A 20,461-nucleotide genomic window follows, 5' to 3' on the forward strand; every position below is an offset into this window, starting at 1 on the left:
CAGTAGGATGAGATGCAGTGGACTTGAGTCCCAAGAAATTCCAGGTAGACATTAGGAAAACAATTGTCACTAGGAGGATGTTGAAATATTGCAGCAGGAACCGAGAAAGGTTCTGTGATCTCCAAGGGTGAAGATCTTGTCTGGACAAGGCTCTGAGCAACAAGATCTAAGTCAGCCCTGTGAGCAGAGGGTTCTTCTCTAGTGATCACTTCCAATCTGAATTATACTCTGCAGTTGAGAATAATCAAATGTATTTTTATTGGAGAATCTTCCATACAGGATAAAAATGCATTGCAATGCATTTGCACAAGGCCCTTTGGAATGACATTGTACTTTTGTTTTGTGTTATTAACCTGTCTTCCACCTGCAGCAAAATCAGATTACACACTGATGTGCTGCACTGTTCACTCTGTGTTTAATTATTGCAGGCTGCTGCCAGACATCAGTGTTCCTACCTAATAAATATGCACGTTGATGAGTTTCTGAAGACTGGTGGGATTGCAGAGTGGTTGAATGGTTTAGAATACATTCCCCAAAGACTGAAAAATCTGAACGAAATAAACAAACTTCTTGCACACCGGCCGTGGCTGATCACGAAAGAGCACATCCAGGTACATCTTCAGTCATGCCCTGCAAATAGCAGTAAATGTCTGGCAAAAAGAACTGACAAGAACTGTGCAAGTGCCTGGTTAAGCTTCATTACTCTGAGTTAAAAAGCTCAGGGAAGCACTAGTGCACCAAACAACCTTATTCCCCTGTGTGACAAAGCCACCAAGATTTTCTTTTTAGGAATAGCATTGGCTAAAATAGCCCCCAAAAAAGAATATATTAGGTGTCTCTTTTTTATCCAGTGAGAGTTTGTGTGCAAGGGGAATATGGTATTATTGGAGGAAAGAATTGATCCCTTTTAAAAATGCATAGTGTTTTATAGAAAAGCTGGGGACCAAAAGAAATTTTATATTTACACTTTTTTTATTCTCATTTCAGAAACTTGTCAAGACTGGGGAAAATAATTGGTCTCTTCCTGAACTGGTGCATGCTGTTGTCCTGTTGGCACATTATCATGCCTTGGCAAGTTTTGTATTTGGTAGTGGCATTAATCCAGAGAGAGATCCGGATACATCTAATGGAGTCAGACTTATAGCAGTCAACAACTTCTGTGTCTGTGATCTTGCCAATGACAACAACATAGAAAATGCATCCCTCACAAGTAGCAACTTTGGGGTTAGTGTTGCAAGAAAATTCTTTTGCTTGCCTCTGTTTTGCATTAGAAAACTTTCTTCCATTCTTTCCTGTTTAAATTTCAGGGTAGTTTGAAATTTTTTGTCTACTTTACAGGAATGCTTGAGTCTGGTAACTGTTACATACATTCTGGCAATTTCCAGTGTAATCTGTTGAAAACCACATTGTAACAGTGGATGGTAGTCAGAGCAATGTGATTTTGATAGTTAATCACACCACCCCTCAGGCAAGACTAAAATTTTGTTTTCAGCAGAAAGCTTAAAGTCCCAGTTTCTTCAGACAGTGTGTCGTTGACTGGAGCATTGTGCCATCCATGTTCCCAACACAGGGAATGAAAGAAGCAGTGGAAAAAGAAATAGAAGTAGTAGTAATAATTATAATTTTTACTTCAAGGCCTACAGTCACAAAACAGTTTGAAACACTTCCATGTAGATGGGAGGAAATGTCTAAGATAAAATTACTTAATTCTTCATGCTGGTGTTCCAGTCTTGAATCAACAAAGAACTTTGATTACTAGTTAATTAACTTAATTAATTTGATTACTGGTTAATTAACTGGACATTTTTTCCTGAAAGGTGCTCTATAATGCTTTTGAAGACATGCCCTTGAATTAATGCTGACAGATGAATTAGCCTCATTGCCTTTGATGGAAGATCAGGATTATAAGCAGATTTGCTAGATACAATTTTTACAATTAACAGTAGAATGTAAGCATGTCATCACTCAGTTCAATTGCTGTATCTTAAATTTCTGGACTGTAAGACATGCCAGCTCATGCCATGGAGGTGCCTTACTCCCCATCTGTAGTGGGCAGAAGGCTGCTGCTGACTGTGCTTCTTGCTGAGCAGTGAGGAGTTTACTAAAAACAATTGGTAACTATGGGCAAAAGAACAGACTCAAAAAGATAGAAAAGAAAAACCAAACAATTTATCTTACAAAAAATCTGAATGATAGGTACAGGGCACCCAAAACTTTGATGTATTTTCTAGTAAAAAAGGTCTATTTTCCATAAAAAAGTAAGAAAAAGGGCCAACATGGTGGCTATTTTGATGACATGTAATGAAAAAAAAGCACTGTTTTGCCATCTCAGGTTGTGTTTCTGTAAGGCAGTGTTGCACTGTATCTCTTCAGAAATATATTTTGCATTAGCAATGGACTGAATACAGTTACCTTAGTGTGAAAGGTTGTTTTATGAGAGACATAGAGCAGGCAGATGGATTTTCCTGACCTATCTACATGGTAGAACATGAGTGACTGTGGTTTCCACACTCAAACACCGCCTCTTCTGTGTTAATCCCACTGCAGTAAATTGCTGCAGTAGGCTACATTAACACTTCCCAGCTCCTGTCTTCTTGCTGTCTGAAAGCTGTTTGTCTGCACTGTAAATGACAAAATTTCTTCTGGCTTGAGTTTTTGTGTTTGCTGCTGCTGTCTGGTTTTGAGAACGTTTGTTGTCAAGCATGAAATCTGAAGATGACACACGTTGTCTATCTTCTAATTTTGCAGAATGTCATGGTGTTTTTGCAGATTGCAGATTCTTTAAGTGAGCTGGAGGCCCTGATGGAAAGGATGAAGAGACTACAGGAAGATAAAGAGGATGACGAAGCCTCTCAGGAAGAAATGGCAACTCGCTTTGAGAAGGAGAAGAAGGAGAGTCTGCTAGTAATTAGTGGAGGTATTTGTGCTTTTCCAGTTCAATTTTTTTGGGGCTTTGTAAGAAATAAATACTTGAGACTAGTTAAGTGACTGAAACGTTTTCTGTCTATTTCTTTATTCTGGCTCTTCATGTAGGAGGAGTGTAGTAAGGGTGGTCTTACCTCTTGCTTCATCATCTTAAGATTCCTTGATTGACAAATAACATCATCCTTTCTACTACTTGAATTTTAGTTTTGGTGTATTAAAAAAAAAAAGAAGCCTGTAGGCTTCCTTAAAAAGTAGAGTGTGCATTTCTCTTTCTTTCTATGTTTAGTATCTTCAAAATAATTAATTTATGTAAATATTAATTAATATTTCACAGGTTTAGGTTCTGTGGTGCTTAGAACTTCAATAACACTCACAAGTAGCCTTCAGATGTGACATTTAGTTTAGGAATTAGATTGGGATGAGACTCAACTACTTTACCATTTACTACCTACCTGGAAAGGACATTTCTGACTTTCTGTTCTGAGTGATCATACTGCTGTTGTGATACAGATTCATAGCAATTTTTAATTCTTAAATAATTTTCCAAATTTTGAGAATTTTCCAAATTCTTTCCCCATATTCTTCATATGCTTTGGAAGCCTTCATCTCCAGCAAACCATGGAATGAAGTCTGTTTCATACAGACAGGCAGGTGGGGTTTTCCCCAAAGAAAGGGTTAGATGAAAAAATATTATTAAGACAATCAGAATCTCTAACTATTTCCTTATTATAATAGAAGCTACTTGAAGATGATTTCTTGTGTCATTTTGAGAAGAGACCCCTAAAATGCTTCATGTGTTACTGCACTGTTTTTAGTGAATTTAGATCTCAGTAGCTTCTGACCAAATGTGTTCAAAAGAATTAATGGTTTTGTGCAAAGAGCCCAAAATTAAGGAAGAATGTACTGAGGATCAGCAGAGAGATTGTTTTGTGGCTCTCTAGGAACATGGCAAAATCTCTGAAAGAAGACACATCCAGCAACATCAAGCTGGACTTTTTGAAATTGTACACTCTTGCTGTATTTTGCTTTGGTCAGGCAGTATCAGCAGTGCAGATAAATGGACACCCATTGCAGTTTCATTATCAAATCAGGACTTCCATGAGTCTGTGCAACTTCAGGTGTTTAAGGAAAAGGGGTCATTCAAGACAGGAGGGGTTTTTGGATGGGGTTGCTAATAGTTTTGTTGACTTTCTTCCCTCTTTACCATTTGATTGTTTGAGTTGAGGAGTCTGTGTGTGTTGGGCCTTTACCCTTTCATGAAATGCAGTCCTTGTCAGGGGAGAGGAGTGTATATATACAGGATTTTTATTCTACACGAGGATTTACTGGAGCAGATGTTGTCCAAGCTTCTTCCTACACAGTTATGTTTTGATTGTTTAATGAGGCAAAGAGGAGATAAAGCACTTCTGCAATTCTTAGATTAACTGACTTTTCAAGGTGCTAACAGTGGACATATGGCAACTGTTCTGTCAATGCATGTGGAAGCGAGCCACAATTTTAACATCAGGGTCAAATGCAGTCAGCTATGCAGTAGTCAACTTCTGCAGAGGTAGTTACACAATCAAGCCACCTGTTTATTCAGGAGGGAAAGATTGATTCCTGATAGAGAACCTGCGCTTGCTTAGTGATATGTTTTGGTGCTCTTTGAAGATGCTTAGTTACTAGAGCTTCTGGCAGAATTTCACCCTGATGCACTGTAGAGCTCTCTGCTTTCATATAATCTTCAGCTGATATTTACAAGTGGAGTGTTGCATTGCTTTCTGGTGCTCATACTCCAGCTTACAGAACAGAGGCGGTGTTATTCCTGGCACAAAGCCTGCTCAGTACAACAATCCTGCTGTCAAGGATCCATTTTTTTGTTTCTTATGCTAACACAATGACTTTGCTAATGATGTTCATCTTCCTGACTTAATATACCTAGCCTCACTCAGAAATGAACAGAGAGAAAAGCAAACCTCCAGACAGAAGTGTAGCCCATCTCTTCCCTTTTTGTAGAAGTACATCAGATGTCTGGTATAGGCTGACATTTAATGGGATCAATGAAAGCAATGTGTCCCATACAAGCTGATGAGCACTGAAATGTTTCTTTCCTTTGTACCACTCTTCTCCTTTGCATAACTTCTAAAATTGTCCTCTAATCCTGTAGTAGAGTGATAGTTGGAAGTTGGCATTAACTCATGTTCTTGCCTAAAGCAAAGCATTTTGCTGTTTTATTCCCAGCATTTGATGATGAAATAGTTTCTACAGATGTCTCCCGTTATATTGAAGATCCTGGGTTTGGGTACAAAGACTTTGCAAGGCGAGGAGAAGACCATCTGCCAACATTCAGAGCTCAGGTACCATCCCTTAAAAGCACATTCACTCAAAGAATGTTTCTATATCTCACTGCAGGGCATAAAGTGGTCATTGTGGGGCATTTTTGTTGTATGCTCCTTTTCTTGCCCCGGTTCGTTAAATAACTCACAAGCTTCCATAAATCTTCGTGAGATGGAGTCTTTTACTATTTGTCAATCTCTGGCAAGGTCATGCCTGGCTTTCCATCTTACTTCAGTTATTACCAATATTAATGTTTGAAAACTGTAAAGCATATCTGAAATAAAATGAAAGGTAGAAAAGAAATAAATTCTTTCCCATCCCTCCCAATGTTGTAGAAAAAAAATTCACTGGAGCAACTCTTTATTCTTGTCATTTTACCAAGTCCAGTGGTTATCAATATCTGGATACATATAGGTCTATGAGAGTGATTTGGGGAGTTGTTCTCATATGTGCACCAAATCTCTGGACTTGGAATGTTGGGAAAGAAAAGGAAATTCCTAAATATGATTACTGAAGTTTTTGCTTCATATTTCAATACATGTTTCTCAGTGCTGTTGAAAAAACAGAATATACATTTTACCTGTACGTTGTCTTATATATTGCCATCCTTTGCCATGACCAGAATCATGAACTTCATGTTATATATAACAGCAGAGACATTCTAGGTGGTTCTGTTCTATTTTACAGAGTACAATAATAAGCAGTCTAGAAATAAATGGAAAGCAAGGAAAGAAATCTTCAACCAAATCAGAGAATTTTAATTAAAATGACCGTGGATGCAGGAAAACTCCATGGTCAGAAGATGTATCTAAGACTGTAAAATAAAGACTCCATGATCACTCTCAGGAAATGTATTTGGCTGTATAGCAGTCTCTGCTGAACTGGATAATTTACTCTGTGGTCTTTATATGAGCCTGAAGTAGGTTATTACTGCCAAAAAGAATAAGGCGTAGTCAGTGCCTATAAATCAAACATTCTGCCTAACTACTTTAGAAGCAGCATGCTCCCTTGGAAAAAAGCTCCAAAGAAGATGCAATTGGAACTAAAACATCTCTGCTCTTAAATAATCAGGACAGCTTCTGGCCTACATTTAAAAGAGTCACCTTGATAATGTAACTTTATTATGTCCGGCTCTTAACGGTTAGATGTATATACCCACAGACTCCCAAATGCTCTGTTATTAATGATATTTAAATTGCAGTAGCATCCCAAACACCTGCAATAAATCTAATCCTTATTCTGGTAAAACAAAACTGCCTTTATCTCTATGGTTTTAAATTTATTAGTAGAAAAAAGGTATTCTGTACACAGCAGAATGTCTTTAAATTTGTTTGTGGTTTGTTTTTTTTTTTTTTTTCATTTTTGGTGTGGATCAATTGCTATTAGTAAACAGCACTTTCCCCCCTCTGGGCCTTCTGCCTTTCAGAGGGTTTTGTGATGTCCCAGGTTGGTGCTTTTGTGATGTCCTGGACACCTTTCCAGGGCTGGATGGGTATGGCATATTTCTCACAAAGCCTTACACTCTTTAGTGCTGGCAGCCAGAGGCCAAACGTGGTGTTGTGGCATGTTTTGGATGTCACTGATGCCTCTGTGAGACAATTAAGTACTGTCCTGCACTTCCCTGCTATCCTACTCAGGGAGACAGGACAGCAGACATGCTCCAAAGTGCCCAGGTGAGGACTCTGGCCTGGCAGTGCCTTTGGAAAACAGCCAGACACAGGAAGGATGTGGAGATGATGTCCTTGATCGTAAAGAGGCCATCAGTGATGGGATGATTGGGGATTTGCCAAGGATGTGGGCACACTTGTACCTTCAGAGTGACAGCAGCATGGAGCACCCTTGCACCCTGCTCTGGAGCAGGATGGTTCTTCTTGCTGTGCCACCACTCTGCAAAGATTTCCCATTCCTCACATGAGCAGGCAGTCTTTTATCTTGCAATCCAGGTCTGAGATCAAAGCAGCCTGGATTTTATCAGTTTTTTTCAGGGATGGTGCAGCACTTTACCCAATGATTGTACATCCTGGCTGGAAGTAAAGACTCCATCTGCTTGGAGCTAGGCATCAACGCCTCCAAGAGGAGTAAGTTTTTAAATTTACAGGCCAATCCCACATGGAATGATACTGGTCAGAGTGGCAAAACAGGAAGATTCCCTCAGCACTTCAGAAGCAGCTTGGGGTTTTTTTCTCCTGTAGTTTAATGATATCCAAGGGTGGAGTGTTGCAACATGATATTAATTGCCAAGAATTCTGCAGGAATGGAGCAGGTGATGTGGATGAAGAATTCAAAATGCAAACTTCTGGAAGAGAATAAAGTCGTAACTATCTAACAACAAAAACTTTTGAGTTATAGACAAGATCACATAGGAAATTAATTTCATTTGTGCTCTTACATATTTCCTTCTCTTCGTGCAGGACTATACTTGGGAAAATCATGGCTTTTCCCTTGTAAACAGGCTTTATTCTGATATTGGACATCTCCTGGATGAGAAGTTTCGGATGGTGTATAACCTCACATATAACACTATGGCAACACATGAAGATGTTGATACAACTACCCTAAGAAGAGCTTTATTTAACTATGTCCACTGTATGTATGGAATCAGGTATGGACAAAAATTCCCTGGCTTAGGAGTACATTTTAAAATTGTAAACAGAAAAATAAACCATATGAAAAGCATGATTTTAGACTCTGGAAAGAGTCTCCTCTCTTTAGAAGTGGAGATGGTACCTTTCTCTGAAAGTTAGAGTGGTTTTACTGGTGTATCAGTATAACTTTTCCTTCAAGTGCACAAAATGAGTCAGGATGAAAATTTTTACGGAAATATCTTCTCTGAAGCCAGCCTGTATCTATTCAGGATAGACAACATCCCTAAGCAAGTTCACAGACAACACCAAGTTGGGCAGGAATGTTGATTTGCTGGAAGGAGATAGGAAGGCCCTACAGAATGCTCTGTATAGGCTGGATTAATGGACTGAGGCCAATTATATGAGGTTCAATGATGCCAAGTGCTGGATCCTGCACTTGGGGCCACAACACCCCCAGGCAGTGCTACAAGCTGGGGGCAGGGGCTGGGAAACTGCTTGCCAGAAAAAGCCCTGGGGGTTCTGGACAACAGCAGCTGAACATGATCCAGCATGTGCCCAGGTGGCCAAGAAGGCCAATGGCATCCTGGCCTGGATCAGCAATAGTGTGGCCAGCAGGACCAGGGCAGGGATTGTCCCCCTGTACTCAGCACTGCTGAGGCCACACCTCAAATCCTGTGTTCAGTTCTGAGCCTCTCACTGCAAGAGAGACACTGAGGGGCTGGAGTGTGTCCAGAGAAGGGAAAGGGAGCTGGGGAAGAGTCTGGAGCACAAGTCTGATGAGGAGCTGCTGAGGGAGCTAAAGGTGTTTAGTGTGGAGGCTCAGGGGGGACCTTATCACTCTCTACAACAACCTGAGAAGAGGTTGTAGCTGGTGGGGTCAGCCTCTTCTCCCAGGTAACAAGTGACAGGATGAGAACAAATGGCTTCAAGTTGCACCAGGGGAAGTTTAGTTTAAATATTAGGAAAAATTTCTTCACTGAAAGGCTTGTAAAGCATTGGAACAGACTGCCCACAGAAGCAGTGGAGTCACCATCCCTGTAAGTGTTCAAAAACTGTGTGGATGGGGCATATGGTTTAATAGTGAACATGTTGATGGTTCAGGGTTAACCATTGGACTTGATGATCTTAAAGGTCTTTTCCAACCTTAACAATTCTAGGATCCTACTAAGCCTTTCAGATTCTCTCTTAATACATGGTTTTTGGTTATGTATGATAAATGGTCCAGTTCTGAGGCTTAAGAATAATAATGCTGCAAAAGACAATGCTTTTAGAAACTCTGTATCAAACAGAATGATTGCTTGTGTTACGTAGGTATGATGACTATGATTATGGAGAAGTTAATCAGCTACTTGAACGCAGCCTGAAGGTTTACATAAAGACAGTGACCTGCTACCCAGAGAGAACTACCAAGCGCATGTACGACAGCTACTGGCGTCAGTTCAAGCACTCGGAGAAGGTATGTGTTCAAAGCCAGAGTGGCTTCACAGAGACCCCTGTGCTTTTGAAAATTAAAATATGGGGACACCTAGAATGGCAGTATCTGTCAAATGAGCTGTTTTGAATCAGAGAAAAACAAATGAGATTCATTTGTTGAGTGTTAGATACCAATTTTGCAGAAATGCTTCTTAGTGTGCTGGAAATACTTAATATTTTGAGTGACTTCTTCATAAAATTGAATGGACAACTGTAAAAGAAAAGTGGATAAACTTGAGAATGCAGAAGTGGTCAACTATGCCAATACTTGGGATTTGGAGATCAAGAAATACCTAAACTCATATATATATAATCTTTATGTTGTTTTTCAGCAATAAAAATGTCAACATGCCTTCAGATAGCACATTAAATGCTTCCTGAGAAGGGTTCAGTGCATGTGTGCCTGCTAGCCTATCTGGCATGGAAACTGTTCCTTATTCTGTGCTCCTATATAATGGTCACAAGTAGTAGTAAAGAAAACCAAATATAATTCAGAACTAATGCCATTAGGATACAAAAAAGGGCTTAAAGGGGACTTCTCAGATGGAAGATTCCTTAAAGCAGCAGTTCAGGCTAGTTCCTTGCAGGCCTGGGATGTTGTCCTTATTGGCATTACTACACAGCTGTCTCAACAGGAACTGCAGCAGGGTACAGGGAGAAGAGACCAAGTTTTCTTGCAGCAATACTTTACCAAAGGTTAGAAATTTTATCCTGAATGAATAAACCGTGTTGCATTCAGAGGTGAGCTACATGGCTGATGTCATTTTTTACAGGTTCATGTCAATCTGCTTCTGATGGAAGCTCGGATGCAAGCCGAACTTCTGTATGCCCTTCGTGCCATAACTCGTCACTTAACCTGAAGCACTCGCTGGCCAGGAGTACAGGAGCTTTTACTGAGTATGTAAAGACCTTTGGAAATAGATACACACCAGAAGCTGTTTGTGATGTAGCATCAGGTTATTCAATTCTCTAGTGTCAAAGTTTAGCCGTGCTTCTTGGCGGCTGTAATGTGCAATGACGTGTTTTATTTTCTTGATGCTTAACATTACTAATGATAACAAAAGTAACACTGAGGAGCACTACTCTGCATTGTTTCCGGCTGGATTTCTGCACAGCGGTCAGGATCCTGAAACTGGTTTTATTCTATCCAATCCTAGCGCTTTGTTCTTTAAGCACTGGAGTGAAGTGCTTAGAGACTTCTTTTTTCCAAGCAATCATTTTTCAGATTAGTGGAGTCCAGCAGAAGATCAGTTCTGCCTGTCCTGAGAAGGTACCACCGCGTCGTGACTCGTGACGGAATCGCGGGCTGTGCTGCATTGAATTGCCCACTGGATTCTCCTGTGTGTCCTGGAGACTGCTGCCAGTCACTGTCTTACCACAGCAATTGGAGGTGATGCAAGATGTGGATGCAAACATCGAGCACACTTTAATGTGAAATTAATCTTGATAAATCCTACAGCATGCTACTGAAGTGCGAAAGTCATCCGCTTTTCGCGCCCCTTCCCAAAGAGAAGAGGCCTCACGATTTGCCATTTCAGCCACACTTACTGTGTTTCAATCATGCATAGTCTTGTTTTACTGGCAGTCACCCTCAGTCGTCCTGACAATATCCATGCTCATCATGTGTTGCAATTTGTTTAGTTGGCACCTATAAAATTAATACGCAGGCTGACCAAAAATAGGGTTGTGGGGTTTTTTGCACTCTCTTCTGTATCAATGTTTTAACTAAGGAAAGTAAAGGAAGGCTAGCATATCTGTTCTTTCATATTTGATGTATAGAAATTATTTCCCATAACTTTTTCATAGCATGAAATTGTAATATTCAAAGTTTAAAAAGTTTCTATGCATTAGTGTGAGTGAACAAAAGAAAAGTGCAATATTTAAAAAGAAAGCAAGCTTTTTTCCCTGACATGCCACTGCTAAAGTGTCCTTCTTATATAGCCATAAAGAAATTTTAAAACCAAATTTCTTTATTGTCTAAGGCCTAGCAGTTTTGTTTTAGCTTTTATGGCTTAAGACAACCTGATACTGAGATGCCAAAGCATCCCCAAAACAAAGCATTTTTGGACAACTGGTAATATTGGGGAAGGGAAGAAATAAGCTGCCAAAAATGTCACACTTTTGTGCTGATTTCTGTTGCTTTTGACTAATTTTGAGAGCACAAAATGTTGATATTTATAGCTTTATTTTTTATTGCATTTAATGAACCAGTGAAGTGCCTAAAGAGATGCTTAAACTTACCCAGTAGTACACAAGTTAACTGCTTCAGCTTTTGTCTGTTGGTTTGGACTTTTCATATTTCTTTTGAGGAGGGTGACCTTTTTTTCTGTGGTATACATTCAAAACTAACTGGACAGTTTTATTTTTAATGTTCTGTTGGATTGTAGAAGTTAATGCAGGACTTTTCTTTCATTGGTGATTGCAGAATAGCTAGAAAAATTACTACCAGTCATATTTTGACACTTTTCATTTACAAAATCATGGACCAGTACTCTATTAAAGTTAGTTTTCTCTTTTCTTCCCTTTTCCTTATCCTTGCTTTGACTTTGCATGTTGGTTTTTCTGCTTTATCTGTCTGTCCCAGATTGGAAAGCCCAATGATTGTACACTTTTCTGCACTTTCAGACTGCAGACTCTGCATGTGAAAACCTTTTGAGGAAGAAATCAGTAATTATTTTTTTAAATGTCATGTTGGCTATTTAGAAAACTACCCAACAGACAGCACTGGTCTGTCTTCTAGAGAGCATTGGGTAGAGCATCAGATTTATTTATCTTGTATAGCTAACTGCAAAGATTTCTCAGAAATATTGAGATGCTCATATGTATGAACTTAGATATATTTTCTAAGTTGTTATGATCTTTTTTCCCCCCTTGTGATTGTAGTGGCCATACCTAATGGCTTTTGAGCAAAAACAGTTTTGCTGAGAGAAATTTTCATGCAATACTTTTGCTTTTTTTCAAGTAGTGGGAACTGTTCAGTACTACTTTAAATTTCTTTGCATTGAAAAGTCAAGTAGTTCTCAAGAAGCACAGTTGAGCTCTGGAAAGGAGGTGAAACTAGATTTGAGTAACTAATATGATGGCTTTGTTTCCCCTCAGAAATGCAAAGACTTCTGGAGTAGGTTTAGTTTTGCATTTGGAAACATGAGTGCCTTTACTTCTTTCCTTATGAAATATACTTGCCAGCTCAAATGCCTTTGTGAGCAAAGTACATGAGCAGATTTGAAATATAGAAACCATAAATGGATTGCTTCATAAAACTTGTAGTGTTTTGGTTTGGTTTTTTTAAGTGCCATATCAAATCCCATATGGCCTGCAAGACATTCCATCACAGGAAATGTCATTGTACAGCTAGTTTGCTATTTCTCTCTTTTTTTTTTTTCTTTAATATTAAATGCAAACTTGAAACATCTGGAAATGTTTTCCACGTGGCATTTTTTTTCAAAGTATTGCATTTACAGTGCAACAGTTTATAGCCTGGTTTTCATACACAAATTTGGGATTTTTCATAGATGTTTGTTCAGAATAGGTGTTTAAAGACAGACAACATTACCATACACTTTATGCACGCTTTAGGTCCACACTGTGCCAAATTTTAATCTGCAAGCATTCTTGGATTTTTTTGCATTTTTAATGCACTCATGAATGTGAATCTTCACACTTTGTTCATTAATATTTTCCTTAAGAGTACCATAATCCCTAGAAGTGTAGATCCTTTCCCTCTGTGTTCCTTTATTGGAATTGGTAATTACCAGCATTCATGTTAGTCTAAAAAATCCCAGCCATGACCAACATAAAAACAAAGTGTAGTCTCCTGTCTACTGAAGAGAAAGATTAGTAGGTACAAATTAACCAGCTAGCACAGGGAGCACTGTGAGTAGGGAACAGAGCTTTTGAGCATGAACAGCTTCTTAGCATTGCAGAGTCCCTTAAAATATGTGTTACGATAGAGTATGTCCTTACTGAGATTGCTCCATTTTCTTTTGGTAATGAAGAGAAGTGAAAAAGGTGCCAACTGGAGAAAGCATTTGCATTTCCTGGAACACTCTACCCATAGCTGAACTTCATGAGTGTCATCATACAAGAAGAGAAATCATTTTTAAAACAGAAATAATAATTTTAAACTTGGGTGCAGTTTGTGCAGATATCTACAACTGCTAGTGCTTGGTGTCCTACGAGAATTTTGGTGAGCTGTAGATGGATTTATTTTTATCAAGGCTTAATTTAAACATATATCCTTTGTCCTGCAGTCTTCATTAAAATGAAAATCACAGAATCACAGAATTTGCTGAGTTGGAAGCGCCCACAAGAATCATCGAATCCAGCAGCTGGCCCTCCACAGGACATCCCCAAGAGTCACACCATGCACTGTCACACCTGAGAGCATTGTCCAAATGCTTCTTGAACTCTGTCAGGCTGGTGCTGTGACCACTGCCCTGGAGAGCATGTTCTAGTGCCCAAACACCCTCTGGGGAAAGAACCTTTTCCTGATATCCAACCTAAACCTCCCCAACTCAGCTTCAGGCCATTCCCTCGGGTCCTGTTGCTGCTCACCAGAGACAAGAGATCAGTGCCTGCCCCTCCTCTTCCCCTCACAAGGAAGTTGTAATTGCACTGAGGTCTCCCCTCAGCCTCCTGCAGGCTGAACAGCCCAAGTGACCTCACCCACTCCTCATACAGCTTCCCCTCAAGGTTCTTCACCATCTTTGTTGCCCTCCTTTGGACACTCTCTAATGGCTTAATGTCTTTCGTATTTTGTGGTGCCCAAAACTGCTCACAGTATTCAAGGTGAGGCCAGCCCAGTTCAGAGCAGAGCAGGACAATCCCATCTTGACCAACATCTTGATCCTTTAAAAGGATGTACTTTCAGCTGTAAGAGTTAAAGAATTCCCACTAACAGCTCTTCCTATGTATTAAAAAAAAAGCTTTAAGGACAGAAAAATCAGTGCTTATGAACAACTATAAATGTAAGTCTATACATTTAGAACAGATCAGGAGAAAGAAAAGGAAAACATTTTGCTGCTCTGTTATTTGAGTGCAGAAAGTCAAAGCACCAGATTTTTCAAGTGCATTTTTTTTAGTGATGCTGATAGGTATTTTCATGGGATTTGGAAAAAGCAGCTAGCTGCCTAAATTTCAATAGGAATTTAAGCACCCAGGCACTCAGCAAAATCCTAGAATGCATTTTTGAGTTAGAGTTTTTAAGAAACTGAGTCACCTAAATAAAATAGAATAAAATTAATTTCCATAGAGACTAAAGGAATAATGTGTACCAGATCCAAGTGATTTGCAGTGATTGTTAACATAATGGGTCGTTTTGGGGACTTAATGCAGGCTTAGAGAAATCTCTCCCAAAGCAGTTAAACTGTAAGCCACTGCTCTTGCAGAACAGGTTCTCAATGTTTCTCATGCATGTGTGTTTTCCATGAACATAGGCATGCATTTCAGGCTCATGTTCCAGAATTTGGACTCTCTTTCAGAAGAGCTGGATTATTTAACATCTACTTGCAAAAAACATTCATTGGTGGTAGTAAGTGAATAGCATGTGCCTGAACTCAAGATTCTTGGCTCAAAAGAAGTACTCCAAATCTTCTTGATCTCAAGTGATGTTCTTTCAGTTACTTTCTGTAGATGTTTGGATCCTTCTCCCATAAATGAGGGGTGATGTTGCACAAAATAGAGGAAAAGGGGAGTGGATTCATTGTAAATGAACCTTCTCAGAGTGAATCTGACTATAAAGCTGTAAGAATTAGTTTGCTGTTAGTGATCATTCCAAAAGCTGGACAAAATGTCAGTTTTCATTACCTGAACTTCAGATTTACTGTTCCTAATGTCCCCCAGCACTATGTTCCTCTGAAGAGATGCATCCACCAGCTTTCCTATACTTGGGAATTGTAAGTGAAACATTTTATCTCTAAATGAAAATTCATTTAGTATTTCATACCTACTGTATAGATTACATGTTTGGGACATGGAGAGAGCACAATAGTATGAGGAAATTTTAGGAGCATCTTGATCAGTGTTAATTTATTCCTTTTAGCACATTTCCTGGCAGGTGGTCGTGCTGCTGCTCCCCCAATACGCATCAGGTCTCTCTTGCAGACATTTAATCCTTTGCTGCTCATCAGGGGAAAAACTGTCATTTTCCAACCTGCCACCACCCCTGTCCTGCATCAAGTGCTTCCTGTCTTCCCAGTTCCCAACCCTGAGCAGGCATGCAGGGACAACTTCCCAGATTTAACCCCGAAAATAAGGTTCCTCTATCACTGCTTGTTGGTAAGTGCAGAGGCTCTTTCTCCCATTTAGAAACACTTAATTGCTGTAGTAAGTTATTTCAGGACAGGAAGATTCTCAATGTGGTTCAAAAGGATGAAATTCAGTGTTTGCTTACATTTAAGTCGCATTTGCCAGTAGCGTGTCAAAGTCCATCTCTGGAGTTACAGTAAAAATCCAGTGCATCCTCTAAGGCAACACTTCTTTTGGTGAAACACCCCATGCTTGAGCTATTCAGCTGTGCAGGTTTCTCAGAGGGACTTATAACAGGGGATTTGAGGTCCCCTTGTGCCAGGCAGGCTTACAGGGCCATCAGGTCAGCAGCCCCTCAGGTGCCTCCAGTCTCTGGAAGGAGTGGATTTGGGTTTTTCATTTACCTATGGGAAAAAATCCAAATGCACATTGTGGAGGGACTGCTGGAGACAGAGTTGGGTGTTCCTACGGGTACTGAGTATCATCAGGGCTTGTGGAAAATAGAATCCTTGTTCCTGACAGTAGTTAGAGGTACTGGAGATGCCAATTGTTACAGTAACTGGGGGGAGAAAGCCACGCTGTTTGCATCGGGACGTACAGACCACAGGCACTCCCAAGGGGACATGGCCAGTGCAGGAGAAGTTGAGGAACTGGTCAGTTGAAGAAACTTCACTGATGTGTCTGAGAGGTTCTTTTGTATGCCTGTGGATAGGGGAGGTGGTGGAGAATGCCTCCTTCCAAGGTGTCCAGAGAGCTTCTCTGGGAAAAGAGTTGGCACCCTTTCCTTTCTCCAGAGATGGAGAAGGGGAAGGGAACCATTCTGCCCAAGAAAAGCTTGCTGCTGTTGAATTGCATTCTCTTGCCCCCATTAGCCCTTTGAAGGGAGTTTTCAGGCAAAATGGGTGAATCACTAAGCATTGTGTCTCCAGCTGAGAAGTCTGGGGGGCAGTGACAGTAGCAGGTCCAAACACCAACAGTCTCATGCCTCACTTCATGCTCATGCTGTGCCACCAGACCCAAACCTCTTCCCTCCAGCCCGGCTGCCACATGCCCAAGTGGCTGCAGGAGCAGCCCACTCGTGGTGGTGGGTGATGTGGCCACTTTTAAGGGGAAAATAATAATATTTAGGCTACAGCCCTTGGACTCTGCGAGGCAACACAGTCAGAGTTTTTTCACGACTGCGACCAGAACTGGATATAAACTGTAGCTTAAAAGAATAGGAATTTTGTAAACTTGAAATCTCTTGGTTTTACCCTTTTGTCCTTTTGCTGGAAAGCCACACGATGAATGTATATGCTTTATCTTTCTATCCGACATAACTGAAAATCAGACTGCCAACTCCTTGTTTTGTATTAGCCTTTTTTTTTTCTTAAAAAAAAAAGTTTGTGAGCAATATATGTAGCATGCTGTGAACGTCTGTTTTGATCTTTATAGTTACTCTTTAATCCATCAGTATTAACACCAGTTCTTTTTTGTGTTCCCCTTGGTACTTCGTATGCAGTGTAAGCAGAAGCTGTGATCGGCTTTGCAGTCCTGTGCCATGTTACTGTAACTCCTTGATTTTTCAGGAAGCACCTGACTGTGGGCCACCCTGGGGCAGGTAGCGTGCCCATACACGACTGCCACTTTTCGGTCTCTTGTACTATGTATAGTTCTAAGTAGAATAAGCTTTTTAACAGAATATTGATGCGGTTTATGAGTCACGCAGGCTGCAAGTGTCTGGTGTGTGAGAGTCTTTGTATTTATAGTTGTTGGGGTTTGGTTTTTTGTTTTGTTGTTTTGTTTTTTTAAATTCATAAAGTAGCAAACTTGATAAACATAGCCACTTTAAACTGCTCTTGCTAAACAGACCCTGCTGTAGATAAAATACCACTGTAGATACAGGGAGAAGCACCAGCTGACCTCTCTTGACTGTGGGTGAGCTGAGCCCCTCTCTGCAAAAAGCGTGGTCCGAGCTGCACGGCCTCCCTGTGTTTGAGCACACGTGGACCCAAACACGGCGAAGGCTGGGCTTGGCATCTATTTCAGCCCCCTGGGCCCCTAAGCCTCCCGCTGGCTGCCTCCTACACTCTGCTCACCAGTGCACAGGGCAGGTGTGAGCCTTGCTGGCATGAGAGGGATGGACAGACTAGCTGCTTGCTGGACCACAAGTGTGGTCATGGCGCTTCTGCAGCCAAAAGCCTTCCAAGCCTCTCTCAGTGCAAACCTTAGCCCTTGATTTGCTGGCTGCAGAGCCCGGCACGTCCGGGTAAGGAGCAGCATTGGCTCCCCGTTGGCAGCCGTGGGTCTGAGCCCCCTTGGCTGGGGCAGCAGGCAGGGCAGTGCCGTGCCCAGGGAGGGGTTTTTCATTGCATCTCCCACCTCTGACCCTCTGGACAGGGGGTAAATTGTACCCAGCCCAGCAGCCATCAGCTTCTTGCCTCCTTCTGCCAAGGCCACGCAGGTGTTTTGGGACGGAGGGCTGAGGACAAAGCTCTGATCCTGCAGCTCCCACCCACCACCAGGAAGTGAGGAAGCATGGTAGCTCTGTGGGTCCCACAGTCCCTCCAGCATCCTGTGGGCAGGTGGCACATCTCCTGTCCTTCCTCCTGGGTCACCTCCTGCCCTGAGCTCCGGAGATAGCCACAGGCTCCATGCTTTCACAGGAGCTTTGCCTGCAAGGTGAGGCAGCTGCTAGGAGTTCACTGTGGGTTCCCACAGCAGCTTCTATCATTTTTTTCCTATTGTTGCTGGTTGGGTTTGTTGTTTGTTTTGTTGGTTGTTTTTTTTTTTTTTTTTTTGCAAAGGACAGACTGACCTAGTGGAATGGATTTTTTTTTGTGTGACTTTTGTTAGTTTTTAAGTTACCCGACTTGAATTTATCTGAACAGATGCAGAAGGAACTTTCTTTTTTTTGTGAGTTAAGAGACAAAAACGCATTTTTAAATAAAGGAATCATGTATTAACATTTTAACAGCAATTCATAAATCTGCACTTTTTATGAGGTTTTGAAAAATCTATTTATAGGTACGGAACAATGGGGTTTGTTTAAAACTGTATCGCATTTATACTTGCTGAAATTACTTTCATTGTTATCAGTAGGAATTTCATTGGTTAAATAAAATGGATAAAACCTGTCTCCTGTTTGAACCATCATTTGCCACATGCTGGGGAACACATCTCTGGAGCAGAACATTCTGGTTTTGGAACAAAATCCAGTCCTCAAAGTGTTCTTCCTCTCCATGTCTTTGTAGTGAATTTTAATCTGTGTATTATTTAATACAGAGATTATTTAATCTGTCTTCCAGGGAGACCTGGGCAACCCCCAGAGCAGAAGTGAGAGCCATAAAAACAGGAAGGAAATGTGAAGGCAAGAGGAAATATGTGCTGAAGGTGCTGGCTCAGGGCAGTGCCAAGTTTATCTAGCAGTCAAATTGCCCCCAAGTGCCCCAGTGCTGCCCCTTGCCCCATCCAGCCCCAGAGAAGGGTGACTTAGTGCTGAGGGATCACCAGGGAAATTTGTCCTGGGGAAGATGCTTATTTTTCCCTCAGAGAGACAAAGCTAGTTAACACAAGTGCACATCTAGGGTGTTTCGGGTGTAACTTTACCTTCAGCTGCAGGATGCACTCATCACAATAAAATAAATACATGTATATATAAATAAATATCTGTATATATATATAGTGATTATGCATTTGCTTTTGGGGCAGTTCCAAATACTGAAAATATCTGTCATCTTAGGTCCAGGCAAAACTTCCTGCTCCCTAACAGGTGCTGTGGCTGCTCCCTCCAGGCACCAGAGCAGCTCAACACAGGGAGGGTGACCGTGTCCACCAGCACCATTGTGAAAAACATAAAAATCCTGCAGTATTTGTCAAAGCCAAGGGCTGCTGTGGAATTCCTGCTTTAGTTCTGGAAGTGCCAGAGGATAGGTGAGCAGCAGGGCAGGGCAGTGCCATCCTCAAGTGACCCTGCCCTGAATTTGGTCTCTGGCCCTTCACTCACCAGGAAGTGCTCACATGGGGTACCCAGCAGAGGCAGAATCCAGGCTCCCACAGCCTCACCTCTCCAGCTGGTTTCCCACAGGAAATCCAAAGCCAAAAACATCTGTGTGTTGGTGATTCCCAAAGACCTTCTTGACCATCCTCCCGGGCCACCAGGGCTCTGCTGCCACCTACCCTCTGCCTCCTGCTCCTGCACCAGAGGCCGCAGGGTGGTGGCAGAGCAGGGACCGTGCCACAGGGATGCTCCCACGCCGAGCGGCTGTGGGACAGTCTCTGCAGCCCACAGGTGAGCGCTGTGGCTTGCCCCTGGGATCTGGGAAAGGGCCGTGGCTAGGATCAGGCTAGGCAGCCCTGCATGGGCAGCACATCCCTGGGGAGATGTGCTAGGCTGACCCCAAGCCCCACCAGGTTCCTCCCCTCCTCATGGAGCACAGGGGGACACCCTGGTGTCCCCATGACCATCAGCTGGGAGCATGGGCAACCCCAGCCTCCCAGCTGTAGCCAAGAAGCCACAAGCAGGGCAGGGTGGCCAGCAGAGTGGTGCCACCACCAGGGGAGACCAGCTGCCCACTCACAGCCCCAACAAGCCCATGTCTGTAGGGTTGAATTTCTACTTGTGTTGGGGTCTCCTTTGTTTCTTCCCACATCACCTCAGGCTCCCGGTGCCATGGCAGGGGGAAGAAAGGGTGACCAGCCCCAGACCCCTGCACAGAGCCATCAGTGGATCTGCTCTACCAAGTTTACATGGCTGCTGCTGAAGTGCACCCACCTCCAAGACTTCATTTCAGCACTATGTGCTAGATTTACCTGACCTATAGGCAATGTGGGAGCTTGGAAACTCCCCCCAATAACTTTTAATCGGATGATGATGGAGCTATCTGGTGAAGCACCTGGGCAGAGGAGCAAAGGCTCTACAAACCCAGGCTAGAATT

The 20,461-nt window shown here is 41.8% G+C and overlaps 1 protein-coding gene across 1 annotated transcript in view; it reads left to right on the plus strand.

Annotated features, from left to right (window-relative positions):
* Positions 1-18,661, plus strand: part of SESN3 (sestrin 3) — a 44,513-nt gene extending 25,852 nt beyond the window's left edge. Inside the window, exons 4-10 of the mRNA XM_085064766.1 lie at positions 429-611; positions 988-1,224; positions 2,770-2,917; positions 5,146-5,261; positions 7,653-7,843; positions 9,138-9,282; positions 10,073-18,661. Of these exons, the coding sequence (XP_084920892.1) occupies positions 429-611; positions 988-1,224; positions 2,770-2,917; positions 5,146-5,261; positions 7,653-7,843; positions 9,138-9,282; positions 10,073-10,159 (1,107 nt within the window). The 3' untranslated portion in view covers positions 10,160-18,661. The remainder of the gene's footprint in view (positions 1-428; positions 612-987; positions 1,225-2,769; positions 2,918-5,145; positions 5,262-7,652; positions 7,844-9,137; positions 9,283-10,072) is intronic.
* The last annotated feature ends 1,800 nt before the right edge of the window (positions 18,662-20,461 follow it).

The sequence above is a fragment of the Lichenostomus cassidix genome, chromosome 1, assembly GCF_008360975.1.
Source record: "Lichenostomus cassidix isolate B80296 chromosome 1, HeHo_3.0, whole genome shotgun sequence".
NCBI classification, from domain to species: Eukaryota; Metazoa; Chordata; class Aves; order Passeriformes; family Meliphagidae; genus Lichenostomus; species Lichenostomus cassidix.